Source organism: Sminthopsis crassicaudata, chromosome 2 (genome assembly GCF_048593235.1).
Source record: "Sminthopsis crassicaudata isolate SCR6 chromosome 2, ASM4859323v1, whole genome shotgun sequence".
NCBI lineage: Eukaryota > Metazoa > Chordata > Mammalia > Dasyuromorphia > Dasyuridae > Sminthopsis > Sminthopsis crassicaudata.
The window spans coordinates 636248690-636264413 of record NC_133618.1 but is presented as its reverse complement, the minus strand read 5'-3'; the positions used below and the strand labels follow the sequence as shown (position 1 = coordinate 636264413).

Here is a 15724-nt window from a genome sequence, read left to right as displayed (position 1 = left end):
TCTAACACATAGTAGGCAATTAATAAATGTTTGTTGATTGACTTTTTTGTCTTTGTGTCTCTAACACATAGTAGGTAGTAGATTAATATTGATTGGTTTATTTTGTCTTTGTAAGCTCGGTCCTTCCCAACACATAGTAGGCAGATAATAAATATTTAGTGAATGAAATTGAGCCATTGAAGGGGGTGAGCCAATTTGGAAAGCACAAACCAGTAATCACCTTGATGCAGTGACACTTTTATGACCTCAGAAATTTCTATTCTGCCTTGTAAACTTTAAAAACATCCTACAACAAAACATTAAATAACTCTACATTTCCCTATATAAAACAGTTACAAGCTGCCCACTAGGCAAAATATCTCATCGCAAACAACCTTGTAAAAGATTCCATAAATCTCTCCTACTGCATGTGGCTCAGCAAGTTCCATTCATCCATTCTTCCCAAAGTCCTGCTGAGAAACCGAACTCCAGGAAGCAATTGGAAGATGAAGAAAATCCAATCTCAGGACTCCAGAGGGATCTCGCTAGTATGTGGCAAAAATAACAGAACTGTCCCAGATTGTCGTGATCATTAATGTCACTGGCAGCCATAGCGGGTTGAGGAATGGACTTGGAGTAAAGAACATATATTTTTAACCCTGCCTCTGGGACTTAATTCGGTGACTGAGTGACCCTGATTAGGCAAGTTGCTTTGAGCCTCTTCTATCAAATGAGAAAAATGAAATCAAGATATCAGCTTCAAAGGGCTGTCATGAAGTTTATCTGAGATGCTGGAAGATATTTTTCTAACTTTGAAGGCACATACTAATGTCAGTTACTATCATTATTGTGCACAAATGACTTGTGGAACACTACAGTTGCTAAGGAACTAAAAATAATGATTACCCAGAAGGCTATGATGTGTATGAGTAGGTAGAAATGCATTACCAACAAAAATTACAGAGTCCCATATTTGGAGCTTCAGAAACCATCTAGTCCAACCCTCTCATTTTACACAAGGGGAAACTGAGAGCCAGAGAGTTTGGTTTTTGCTTGTTCAAGATGATGATAGGCTCCAAAATATAGACTTTGAAAAATCTTAAAAATCATTAGCCCAACCATTTCACTTGTTTTTGTTGTTCAGTCATGTCAGAATCTTCTGTGACCTCATGGTCTTTAATATTTGTCTATGGGATTTTCTTGGCAAAGATAGTAATTTGTCACTTCCTTCTCCAGCAGATTAAGGCAAACAATGACTTGTCCAGGTCACAAATTTGAACTTCAGTCTTCCTTACTCCAGGCCCAGGACTCTATCCAGTGATCCATCTAGCTGCCTCCCAGATAATCGGAGGTTAAGCGACTTGCCCAATGTCACAGCACTAGAAAGTATCTGAAGTCACATTTGAACTCAGCACACTACCCACTAGTACCTGCTGTCATTGTTGAGATCACAGATTTTGAGCTAGAAGAGGCCTTAGAGGTAACCTACTCCAAACATTTTACAATGAGCCCCAGAGATATTACATCACTTTCCCAACATAATAGAATCACAAATCTAGAGTTGGAAAGGGCCTCATGTAGTCATGTAGTCAAACTCTTTAATTTTATGGATGAGGAAAAATTAGTAGAGATGCTAACGGACTTCCCCGACATTATATAGGTTCTAACAAGTAGCAAGGTTGGAATTGTCATTCAATACTTATGACTACAAACTAGGATTCTTTCCAAAGAGAAGCAAAGTAAGGGAAGGCATTGAAGAACTAGATGAGGAAATAATGGAATTATACTTTTCCCATGTAAAGAAGGAAAGAGGGAGGGAGGGAGAAAGACAGAGACAAAGGCAAAGAGAGACAGGGAGAGACAGACAGACAAAGACAAAGATATAGGGGGAGAGAGAGAGAGAGAGAGAGAGAGAGAGAGAGAGAGAGAGAGAGAGAGAGACAGAGAGACAGAGAGAGAGAGACAGAGAGAGAGAGAGACAGAGAGAAAGAGAGAGAGAGAGAGAGAGACAGAGACAGAGACAGAGACAGAGACAGAGAGAGAGAGACAGAGACAGAGACAGAGACAGAGAGAGAGAGAGAGAGAGAGAGAGAGAAAGAGAGAGAGAGAGAGAGAGAATGAGACTACTATTAGACATCTCATGTGTTCCTTATGATGTTGAGAAAGAATGAGGAAGAGACACACCTTAGCATGGACAAGACTGAAGGGAAATAAGTCCATCAGAATACCTGAGAGGAGGAGAAGGATGGTTAGGATGCTGATGACAATGGTGGTTATATTCAAATTTCAAAAGGAAAAGCATCTGCATATTAGTCAGCATCTTATTTATATGTTAGAATACAAATTTGGAGAAACTTACACGGAGACAGATATACTCTGCAGGGGGTTTTTTCTTCAATTGTAACTACAGAAAAAGCAATCACTCCATAAACTTCAGTAGTTTATGAAGTAGTAAAATGGGTATTGCAACGGGCTCAGAATTAGGAAACCTGAAATTTGATCCTGAATCTGCCCTTAACTTTGAATGATCTGAAGTCATTTGTCAACCTATTACTTTCTTAATATCATGGAATGGTGGAAGAGGATGTGTGTGCACACGCACACGTGCGCACGTGTACACACACACACACACACACACACACACACACACACCTCTTTCCCTCCTGGAAACAAGTGTATGAATAATTGAATAAGAGATAGGATATGTAAAGGGGTGAAACTCTTGAATTAATTCACTGAGGTCAGACAACAGAGCACTTAAAGGCTAATTACTGATTGGACAATACTCTATAAGAATATGTTTGGAAAATGGCCTTCCCACTATCCTGTGCTGACCCGTCGCTTAATGTATATAGAGAATTGCAGGAGGGACTAGAGGGTGGAGTAAGACTACTCAGGGTCACTTCTGGGCTGGAGATGAAGAGGTGAGGTCATAGAGATCCTGTGTCCATCTGACTTCTACCGCTAAAGACCAAGAATAAAGACTTTTGCTTATCCTGACTCTGGCTGATTGTAAGGTATCCAGGTGCTAATGCAGTCATCACAAGGATACATATGGCATGATCAAAGTTTTGACTCTAGTATAAGGTGCCATTTTAAAACAAAGTCTAGTATACTTTGAGATCACCAGGGAAAGGGGGAATAAAAGGTATAAAGATATTTTTTACTAAGACTTTGACTAAAGGGTTTATATAAATGATTCATTGATGTTGCATATATTTCATCCTTTGTCTTTGTATCCGTAATATCTAGTGTGGTGTCTGATATGTGGTAAGCACTTAATGAATACTTATTGATCAATTGGGTAACTGAGAACAGCAAACCACTTGATTCCCAAAGTCATAACAAGGAACTTTCTACTTAAGGGAAGAACCACAAACCAAAATTGAATATAAACTCAGTTGCGGGGCAGGGAGGAAGTTGAGCTAAAACCATTGTTGGAGAGGCCATCATATGGGAAAAGACAAGGAATATAACCCAAATCACCATCTGGTAGCTTATTATTTCAACTAATTATTCTTATTAACAAAACTTTACTGTGTCTATGCTGTCAAAAGACTACAAATGTTTTCATAGATATCTAAATTTGGTACCCTGGTGAAAAGTCTGTTTCATCATAGTTATAATTCTGATGAGTTTTTCCACCCATGCAAGGTAAGTATGAATATATTTTAAATGAAAAAGAGATATTAAAGGGAAGATCTTTTTAGAGTTTTGTGACATTTGGACAAAACATAGGGTTGAGGACATTCTCTCCTAATGGAAAAACTAGCATATTTTATTGAATAGGAACTCAAGAACCTTAAGTAGATCTTCAGTCTTTAGAAGCATGTACCTAAGTACTTAAGAGTTCTCACTTAGAGATAATCCATCTCTTTGACTGTCCTCTATACCAAACAACAGGAGAGGGTCTGCAATTCATTCTCCAAGAATTTCAGAAATAAGGATGTCACATAAAAAGATGTTAAATAATCCTAATAAGAAATTCTCCTTTATATATATCTTTATGATACCCAATAAAGCGAATAATCAATCAATAAACTTTTATTTAATAAATTTAGCTCACTGTGTCCCACACTTTGCTAAGGATGAGGGATAGAAAGATAAAGAATAACTAGTCCCTTTTCTGTCTTCATGCTATGTGGAGAGTTCTTTTCTATCCTATGATAGAAAAAAAAGACTGAAAGTATATGCCAGGATAGGGCATTTTTTGTTCATGACTCTTTTCATCCCAGAAATGTTTATGCCATTAAATACATATAGGTAATTAAGTATATAAAATAGACATGCAAATCAAACGTTTACTGAAAATAAATCATAATTTCATGATCCCGCATTCAGTTACACAACTCTGTTGAGTTATGATCTACAATTTAAGAAGTTTTGCTTTAGGATATAGAGCTGAGGCAATGGCTAGAAGAGTTTTGTTACTATGGTGCTTACTTTGTGTAGGAATGATCTAAAGATCTTACTTTCTGGACCATGAACCATGATGATGTATGTATCATTTTTAATTTGGCCAGGCTCAAGTGCTACATCTTATCACTCTTAAATCACAGCTGTTATGATTATTCTTCAGTGGTTTTCAGTCATGTCCAAGTCTTTGTGTCCCCATTTGGGGTTTTCTTTGGCAGAGATACTGGAATAGTTTGCCATTCCTTCTCCAGCTCATTTTACAGATAAGGAAACTGAGGCAAAGAAGGTTAAGTGACTTGTTCAGAGTAATACTGTGAGGAAATATTTGAGGCCAGATTTGAATTCTGATCTTCCCGAATTTAGGTCCAACACCCTAACCACTTTGCTATCTAGTTGCCCAACAGTTAGTTAACGGATAGAACATAGTATAGGATAATAGATTTAGATTTCATCTAGTCCAGGCTCCTTATTTTACAAATGAAGAAGCTGAGAGAAAAATTAACTTAGGTCAGAAGAATAGTAAATAGAAGAGCTGAGATTCAAATCCAGATCCTCTTATAAACCTAGCATGCTTCCCACTGCACCAGAGTGAAAATGCTTGAGGCAATCTCTCATTATGAAATGTATCTATGCTCTTCTAATAACATATCTTTCCAGATGCAGAGAATTACATCATGTGTGGAGCCCTTTAAAACAATCGCAGGCCCCTGCTAATATGACAACCAATACTGCAATTCTCATACATAAAGAGATAAATGAGTAAGCTGCTATATCCTTCTAAAGGAATATGGTAATCATTGAACCAAATAAGGAAACTGAGACCTTGAGAGAAGTGATTGCTTTTATGACAGGCACTCTAGGCAATTCAAAGACAAAAAATGAAGCAATTCATACATTCTACACAAGAGTTCTCTTAAATCTTAGGGGGAGGGATTATGAGTATTGGTACAGTGTATTGTATGCATGCATAATTGCCATATATTGTGTATACAGCTGACCTGCTCATGCAAATGATCCATTATTTAGGACATTACTCCAGAAAAATATGGTGCATTCAAGTCACTTAAATTCCTGTTAAAAACAGAGACCAATTCACTGAAATAGCTTTTTCTCAGCTATATTCCACTATACTAACACACCCAGCCAAGCAATATTTTTCCACAAATCCATTATGAAAAAGCTGAGATAAGAGGTAATATGCTGTAGTAAGGAACAGTTATGAATTTGGAGCTTAAGGACCTGCAACCAAATCTCAGCATAACCATTTATCACCTTGTGACCTTGAATGAATCCTTTAACCTTGTTAAACCTCAGTTTCTTCATCTGTATAATGAATGAGTTGAAATAAATGTTACCTGAACATCCCCTTCCAGGTCTGTCTATAATTCTTTAATGTATCCATTTATTAGCTCCTCACATATTTAAAAGTTATTCCTGGTATTTCTCACCTTCTATTCTTATGTTATTTGTAATATCCCCATTAAATAAACCAGAATTAGGCCTCCTTATTAAGAAAACACCATGTTGCTGTTTCAGGAGGGTAGACACATGGCTAGACATCATTTTCTATGAAAAAGGTTTAGAGTTTCTTGTAAACTGCAAGCTCAACACAAGTCAATAGGAAGCCAAAAAAGTGAGTTCAATCTTGCTCTGAGTCAAGTGAGAAATTTCTACAACAAGGGAGGCAAATGTTCCTCCATACCCTGATCTGGGCTTGCAACATTTAGAACATGGGTGGGGAATCTTTTTTTTTCTGCCAAGGGCCATTTGGATATTTAGACTATCAACTGTGGGCCACACAAATTATCAATTTAGAGAATGCAAACAGTTGGGGATTGTTGCCCCATCCATAGCTTTCAGCTCATCATCACCTGTGGTTGCCTTGGAAAATGATTTAGTTGGTTTTATATGGCTCACCAGCTGGACATCCCCCATCCCTAATTCAGAATAATGTGATCAGCAGTAGATACAACATTCTAGAAAGGGTAAGCCTGAGAATATCCAGAAAAGATGACCAGTATAGTGTATAGACTGGATGTCATGCCATATAAGCATTAGTTAAGGGCAATAAGGATGTGTGACCTAAAGAAGAGAGGACCTGAAGGAGGAAAATGCATATGGTTGAGTTTAAGTTTAAATGGAGCTCTCCAAGGTACTAAATATACAACACAAACCCCATGGTGTTATCCACAAAGATAGATTCAATCATTTTGATAAAAGAAAGCAACTACTGCTTAACAATTAAAATTGTCTCAAAAGAAGGTATGACATCCAACTGGAACAATGGGGAAATTTAGGTAAACAGCATGTAATTACAGGAACTGGACCTCAGCCACAACATCAGGTCTAGGACCCATCTCCCACAACAGATTGCCATGACTACAAGCACTCGAAACTTCAATTTTATTCTTTATCTCAGACACACATTTAATATATAATGGCTAAATACCCCTTAGACAAACAGAAACACAAATACACACACACATGCACACACATACACACATACAGAAAAAGAGAAACAGGAATTGGTTTATTCTTTTTATGTACATTCAGTGACAGAAAGTACTTTAGTACTACCAAATCTCTGAAAACAAAACAAAACAGAAAAAAAAGTCTTCTCGGTTTAACTCATTGAATACCTACTTCATGCCTCTGTTAGTCATGGAGGAATAAACAGAATAAGCATAAGACATCCCCATCTTCAAAATGATTACCACTGAACAGAACTAGACAGTACTTGTATGTGTCTTATGTAAGGATTGATCATTGCTCTCACACACATATGTACATGTACACTTATATTGGGTTTTGTGGGAAAGAAAGTTTTATATGTGTGATTATTTAATTGATGTAAGAAACTCCTAGAGTGGAAACTTCATCCAATGATGCAGAACAATAACTCATCCATAACTTATAGTCTTAGAAAGTTACCTGGGACATTGAGAAATTGCATGAGTTATTTATGATGACCTGGATAGAATGTGTCAGAAGGAAGACTTAATCATAATAGGTAATGTATATATACAGTGGTTTGAGGTTTGCAAAGAACAAATTTTATCCTATATACATGATTAGTAAGAACAAACTGGCTAGGAGATCATCAAAGTTATCCAAGAATGCCTATTAAGTGTCTGTTGTTCACAGAGCTCTATGTTGGAAGCTGGTGACAGAGTTGGGTAGCTCTCCATCAAGGAAGAAGAATTGAATGAGGCCTAAAAATATGGGTTGAATTAGATTGACAGAAAAGACAATGATTAGATGAAAGGCATTTTGGATTAGATTCTGAAAGGCACTGGATTCTGAGGCAAATGATCAGAATTTGAATTCTGGCTATAAATTACTCACTTAAAAATCACTTTTGGTCTCTGGTCTTGAGTTTTCTCATCAGTAAAAATGTTGAGATCAGACTCAAAAGTTGTCTTTCATCTCTAAAGCTAATGATTCTAGAATGTGGTTTTATGTCAAGGAAAGATAGCATCTCAGGCTGTTATGAACAAACCTAATGAGCTAGGTATAGCCTGATTGAAGACCAGTGAGATCAGCCAATGTAAATGGAGCATTAATGATAAGAGGAAAATCCTTTATTGGTGTGTGAATGCAAACGTGCAACCATTATCCAATAGCGTATATATACCATGTCAACACAGTGAGTTCTCTCAGAAGAACAAAGTTCAAAAACTTCCTAACCAAATATATCCAGAAATATTTTTAAAAAGAAATGAGTTTTATGTAAGGATACAAAACCTTAGTGGTAGAAGGAAAAATGAGAGAAACACTCCTTATTATTAACTTGAATGTTAATTTCTTTCCCCACAAGTCAGCAAGAATCTGGGAAATTATTGCTTAAAATTATAAACTCTCAGACTTACAAATGACCTCAAGGGTCATCTACCTAAATAGAAATCGCCTCTAAAATAGCCTGATAGCTACTCACTCAAATTCCATTTGAAAACCTCTGGTGGTAAAGAATCAATCATTAGAAAGGCATTCTTGCATACTATATAGTGCTGAACCTGGAGTCAGGTCCAATCCTTCCTATACTTGTTCTCTTTCTAATCATAGGCAAATCCAAACCTCTCATAACCTTAGTTTTCATATCTATAAAAGAAGAAGGTCGATTCGATAATGTGCCCCTTTCATCTCTACCTCCTGATTTCCTTGGATTTATTTAGGGTTTAACCTAAAGTTCCATCTTCCACTTAAAATCTTTCCTGATCCCCTTTAATTCTGTTGTCTTCCCTCTGTTGATTATGCCCCATTTATCCTATCCATCGTTGGTGTATATATAATTTGTATTCTATTTAATATATATGGGATTGCCTGTCATCTAGAGGAGGGAATAGAAAGAAGGAGAGGAAAATTTGGAAAAGTGAATACAAGGGATAATGTAAAAAAAAATTACCCATGCATATGTACTGTCAAAAAATTATAAAATAATAAATTATTTAAAAAATAATAATTTGTATGTTATTTCTCCAATAGATTGGGGGCTCCTTAAGATCAGGTAGTTTTCTGCCTTTCTTTGTATCCTTAGTGTCTGACAAATAGTAGAGTGTTAAACAAATGTTTATTGATTGACTGACTTACTTAGATATCCCTTCTAGCTCTAAATAGATGATTTTATGGTTACTTTAGGTAGTTCATTACACTTTGGGACAATTCTCATTTAAGAAAATAAGAAAATTCTTACTAATATTGAGTCAAACATATAACTCTGTAGCTTCCATAAATGGATCCTCCTTTTATTCCCTGGAACCAAGCATAGGGAGAACAGTCAACTTAGTGGCTGAAAGCATGCTTTCAAATCCCAGTTCTGTTGCTAACTAAGTGATCTTGAGTAAGCCATTTCATCTAAGGGCCTCATTTGTAAAATGAGGGGATTGGACTAGATGAACCTTTAAATCCCTTTCCACTCTGAGTTCTATGACTTAAACATAATTCTCTTTCACCTGACAGTGACTCAGTCCTACCAAAATGATCCAGTCAGCCAATAAGGATTTATTAAGCACCGATTATATGCTGCCATGGATAAGGCCTTCAAATGAAATAATGATAGTTTCTTTGATGGCCCTCCTGCATTATTCTTGAGCCTCCCTCACCATTTCTTCTCATCTTCCTTTATAGAGTTAAATCTCAACAGTATTGCACCAATGATGAAATTGGGTTAGTTCCAAGATTTCCCCAGTACAAGAGAACTCAGGTATCCAAACAGCTCAACTCCAAGTAAGTTAGCTTCATGGAACTAGAAATCCCAGAAAATCTCCAGATTTCCCTGTGAATCATGTGGTCTCATTCACTCCCTTGATGCTGACTCATTCTCTCCAAATCACCACCTAATCAGTCACTACCTCCACCCCCATTTCCTAAAAAGGCTATTATTAAGATCAATCTTTGGAGGAATAGAGAAATAGGGAATTGTTCACCTATCCAAGGGACAACTTGAGAATCACTAAAAAAAATAGAAGCACTTACTCCTAAAAACAATCCCCCACCAAAAAAAAAAGCAATTATTGAAAAGAGATAGAAAATACCCTAAAATCACTGAGATACAATAAAAGTTACAGTTTGGGGTAGATGAAGAAGAGAAGAAATTTTCAAATAAATTAAAAACAACAACTATGGACAAGACATAACCTCTCCAAAGCTCTGGCAACTCTCTAAGACCAGGTGTACACTAAATGGTAGTGATGCATAATGGGAAGAGTACTAGATATAGAGTCAGAAAATCTGTGGCCAAATCCAACCCTGTTATTTACTTCTTGTTTCACCCTGCCTAAATCATTTAATATCTCTGCACCTCAGTTTCCTCATGTATAAAATGAGGAGGTTGGACAAAATGGCTGACAAATTTTCTTCTAGCTCAAACTCCTTACCCTTTGATACAAAATAGAGATGGAGTTCTCAAAATAGAGCAATAAGCTTTTATTTTTCATCCAAAACTGCAATTTCATCAATGTTGGGAATTCCTAATATCACAGATGCAGATCAGCAACTCTTCTTTAACTTAGAGTTTTGAAGAGTTGCCCAAAGCACCAAGAGGTTCAGTGATTTTCCAAGACTCACATAGCCTATATGTGTTAGAGAACCCAAGTTCTTCAGAATCCAAGACTTTAAGGCTTCTGCAACCTATCTAAATGTGAGCTACTCTGATCTTAATCTTTCTCTTTCTCTCAGAAGGAAGGCTAAGACTACAACAAGCATATGATTCTCCCATCTCTCCATCAATCAACAAGCATCTATTAGGTGTTTACAATGTGCCAGTCTCTTGTTTTAGCAGTAGAGAGATAAATAAAAAGCAAAAACAATCCTCTTCCAAAGGATATTGTCCTGGAAGGAACAATAATGACCAATTACTAAGAATAGGAATCCTTGTTATGAAAGGCCCCATCTGATAGGACCCAAACTTGGACCGAGGCCATGCCAGTCAAGACAGTAACATTTATCCCTATGCTAAAGTAAGCTCTCCTTCGTAATGAACTCAGCACCCAGCCATGCAGCAAGCTAATTAGTCATGTTTCTAGATGCCATCCATCACTGCACACATTCCCAAATTTCATGCAATCTAATACATTTTCTAATTTAAACAGCAAATGGGCCTGGGCTGAGTTGATGGAAACTGAAGCGCTGGCCAATCCTGACACCTAGTGGTAATCGAAACCTGGAAAAACACTCAAGTAGGAAAAATCCCAGTGGATCCAAACAGTGAATCCCAACACAAGACAGAATTTCAAGGTTCACTACCATTGTGAACGTCAAAATGAAGCTTGGGGATTTCAACAGAACACAACCACCACGTTGTGTCTCTTAACAAACCCTATAAAAGCCAGTTTCCATTCTTCATTTTAATTTGAGGCATGGAAAAGGAAGAACAAATGTTTCAGAGAAGGCATTTCAAGGCTGCTGCAAGTACTCAGAAGGCATATTATACCCCTTACATACCGGATGTTATCTTTAAATGTTCTCATTTAGCCTGGTTTCAAAAATAAATCAAACATACTAATCATCAACTCACATGGGGGCCTTTTTCAATATGGTTTTTTTGCCTTATTTTATATACACACATTTGAAATCTCCCTATGGCTTTTTTTCTCCTCAAACTGACCTTTAGTAAATCCCAAAGACAAATTTAATCTAGACAATAATAGTCAAAACTCCTTTTTCCTTCTTAAATGAGGCAGATTCGTGGGTAACTAGACATTCATAGATTGACAGAATGAAGGATAAGGGATAAAAACCCCAAGAGGCTGAAAATGAGGTTGAATCATTACACCAAGTCAATATGATAGTCCTTCACTTTTTCATGTATTATTGGACCGAGTCCCTGAGAACCATCACTGCCATGTTCTCCTCCAAGAAAACTGACAAGGACAAAACCCAATTAAGACATTCCAGGAGACACAAAATATTCCATTCTCAGATTGTTAACTTTTTTCCTTACCTGCTGACGTTTGTGAGCCAAATAATCCAGATTTTCTAGCTCCTTGCCAAGTTTCTGGTAGGTCTTCTGCAGATCAGATTTGTTGGATGCATTCTTGAGGGACTCAAATGTCTTCTGAAACTGCAAAGTATAAACAAAAACAAATCAGACCAATCAAATAGGTGTACAGCTGTGGAGAAAGCATAAAGGATCTAGATTCAAATCCCATCTTTGATATTTACTACTCCTGAGATCTGAAGATCTGAAGAAACTTAATCACTGTGGGTCTCAATTTCCTTTTCTAGAGGCTTGATCCTCTAAGATCCCTCACTACTATTTGGGAAAGCTGTGATATAATGGAAAAGCCTCCTTAATTTCAAAGTCAAAAGATCTGTGTTCAACACCCAATTCTGCCACATACTAGCTACGTGACTTTAGGCAAGTCTATTCCTTCTCCCTTGTAAAATGTCAACTTTGGACAAGGTCATGGCTAAGTTTCCCTTACAGAGCTAAATTTACAATCCTAGTTGGGAAGAGAATGACATTCAACTTTCCAATCCTCAGTTTCTACCATCTGTGATATGGGGCTAATAACTGACATCTCATTATCCTTCTACAAAATGAAAAAGAATAATTGGTTATAATGATAAGGAATTGGCAGCTAAAGCATAATCCCAGAATGTGATTTTTGTTGTCATTAGTATTACATGGACAATTACAAGTTGAATTATGGATAAGAAGCAATTTTGGTTCCCATTCCAATAAAAAGAACACACTTCATTAAAAAATACTGTCAAATTTTAATACGCACTGGTGCTTTAAAAGAATAAATTATAGTGAGTGTACTCTTTTGAATCACAATGGGAAAGCTTTGGGGAGAACCATTAAAAGCCCGCTCAAATTCCAATTACCAAGTACACAATTTATGAAAATATGGCTGCTCTCATGATATTTTCCTGGAGTGCAAGAGACTCAAACCTCCCTCCATGGAGATATTTAAGCAGAATTGGTCATATTACCAGCTCCAGCCAAGAAGACTGATCCAATCTCTTCTTTTTGAAAAGGTTCAGAGCTTGGTCTTTCAATAGCAAAATCACCCATGGTGCCTTCAAGAAGCATTTGTACATTTCCACTTCCCAGGGTAGATGAGCCACAAAACCAGTTCTGGGGATCAGGATCCACTTCAGTGGGAAAATAGAAGAATCCCCTCTCTCATTTTCATTTTAGCAGCATGTGAGGAAAATGTTAATTTGCTTAATCACAACATGTCATAGGATGTTTATTGTTCAACCCCTAGTAATCAAGCAGGCAAAAGGAAATCATACAAAAATTGAATTAGTTGCTGATTTTATGGAATCGATATTCACCTTAAAGACTGTAACCAAAAGTTCCACGGTATGCAATTTGTAAATCATTCCTATTGTGTCTTTACATATAACATTTATGCCCATATTCTCATATTGCACTGGATTATGTATAGTCATTAAAAAAAAAGAAAATTTTACTTAGTTCTACCATCTCCCATATTTGGAGCGCTCTCCCTCTTTAACAGCACCTTTCAGAATCCTTATGGCCATTCAAGGCTCAGGTCTGGTGCCAAATAGCATCTTGGATTTCCTTGGATGACCTTTCCTCACACACAGATATATTTAACTATGTATATATAGTGTTCAGAGATTAGCTAGTGCTTGACACATAGTACACCCTTAATAAATGCCTAGTGATTAATTGACTTCCTCCCCCTTTCCCAGAAGAACATGAGCTCCTTAATGTCAGGAATTATTTTGGTTTTGTCTGCCTGGTACACCATAGGTGCTTATAAATGCTCATTGAATTGAATTGAATCCAATAGGACAGAATCAAGCTCTACTCCCTATAATCTCTCTTTCTGTTAAAAAAAAAAAGTTTCTTTTTCACATCATCTCCATTTCTATGTTATAGAAGATATATTAAGAGAAAAAGTTTGTGAGGCTCCAGAGTAAAATAAAAAATTAATGGAAATGCTTCCAACTTATTATGGCTACAGCAAAAGAAAAGAGAAAAAGGATGGAAAGCATGTTACTATGAGATCATTTCAGTGGAGGTCAAAGTTTCAATAAGAGGGAGGTTTTAGTTCAATTTTTTATCATCACTTATGGATTGCATTTTATGTGGTTTTAAAAATGCATTAAACCCCACAAAAACCCTACTCTGGTGCTTCATTCTGTTATGCTGGTGATCCTGAGTCCTGCAGGAGAATGCAGTCCCTGCCAACAGGAAAAATTTTCCCAAGTAGTCTGAAAGACAGCTTCTCATTAGCCAGCCAAGTTCAAAGAGGCTCACAAAAAAGATATGAGTTATTTAAGATTTGGGGGTCATGCCCAACCAATAAAACAAGCAAACTTACAAAACAGCCTTCAATTCTAAATAGCCTCCTTTCTATTTTCATAATGACAACAGTGGGGAAAAGGCAGAAGGGAGTAAGAGTGACCTGTTTTTAATACTATTTACAAATAATAATCTTGTTTTTGCTTTACTGTTTAGTAAACGTTTCATGTGTGAGAATCAAGGGTGTAAAATTTTACTCAAAGACAGAGGAAGTACTCATCAAAATATGTCTGGGTAATGCTCTCCCACTAATGCCTATCAAGTTCATGGTGGAGAGTGAACACACAAAAACCTAACAGTGAAGCATGTGAATAAGGAGATTCACATACTGGGGACATCTCAGAACTCTGAGATGAAGGTCTTCGGATCTTTGATCTTTTTGTTGTACCTGCTAATCAAAAAACAAACCTTTTTCTGCTATTCTAGGGATGCTGTAGCAATAACAACTTGTTTTCCAAATACAAATAGGTAAGACCAAATGCACTGCTTTTTTAGGAAAATTAATCATTAGATTTGGAATCATCCAAGTTAATCAGGTCTGCTCTCTATGGGATACAAGAAGTTTCCCTTTCTCAATTCGTAGAAGAAAGGGAAGAGCCCCTGGGGATATCTCCTCTCTCAAACTGAGGATAATGACAGCTATGTAGTCTCCTCAACCTCCTCTTCCAACAGCAGAAGATTGTTTTCTCCAATCACCCGCTAGCAAAGCTATGTCTCTTCTTCAATCAATATAGCTCACAACAAAGTCAATGCTAATCCTCTTTATTCTCTATTTCTCCCTCTCAAGCCACAGATGGCAGGAAAGGGACACACAAGCAAGCTCCTGAGAGATTTCATCTCTCTGTAGATGTAGAAAGTGCTAAATGGTTATAAGCTCAGACAGCTCCTCACAAAGGAGGAAGATCTTGCATTCTTTCAATCAATTTCCAACAAAACTTGCCCACAATCAAACAGTTCCTTACATACAAGCCTGTCAGCTAGGCTTAGATCCTACCAACTTATATATTCTTTCTTCCTTAAGGAGCTTTTTCTTGTTACCTTCTTCTGATTCCTCCTATGTTTACCTGTTAACTTCTAATGCCTCAAAGCAGGAAATACTAACATTTAGTTAGTTATTAGTTAGTTATCTCTACTTTATGAAGAGAAACTCAAAATATCTCCTTTTCTGTGACTCCCAGAGTCCTTATGTGTAATTGTCTAGTTCTCTCTCTAGTACATTTAAACAGTCTACATCTTTTATCAGATTTTGTATCTGGGTGCCATACACAAATGCTCTTCAAAAACCCAACAGAGTGGTTAGAACTAACCATTAAATTTAGCTCCCACCATTTCCTTTTTTGAAGTCCTTCCTCAGCTTCAAAGTCCAACTCAGATGCTTACTCCAAGAAGCCTTCCCTGATATTTTCCTGATCACCTCCAAGTAAAAGTTGTAACCCTTTCCTCAACTCTCACAGGGCACTCAGCCAAGTCCTTCTTTGCCCCTATCATATTCTGGCATACTATAATGTTCATTTGTGTATGTACACTGTCCCTCCTATTAAAATG

General features: G+C 37.0%; 1 protein-coding gene across 2 annotated transcripts in view; it reads right to left on the bottom strand.

The window, feature by feature from the left end:
• The window catches only part of CTNNA3 (catenin alpha 3), a 2038107-nt gene that overhangs the window by 1887144 nt on the left and 135239 nt on the right, over positions 1–15724 (bottom strand). For both annotated transcript variants that reach the window (XM_074296610.1, XM_074296611.1), the window contains exon 5: positions 11834–11953. In XM_074296610.1, coding sequence (XP_074152711.1) covers positions 11834–11953 — 120 coding nt within the window. The remainder of the gene's footprint in view (positions 1–11833; positions 11954–15724) is intronic.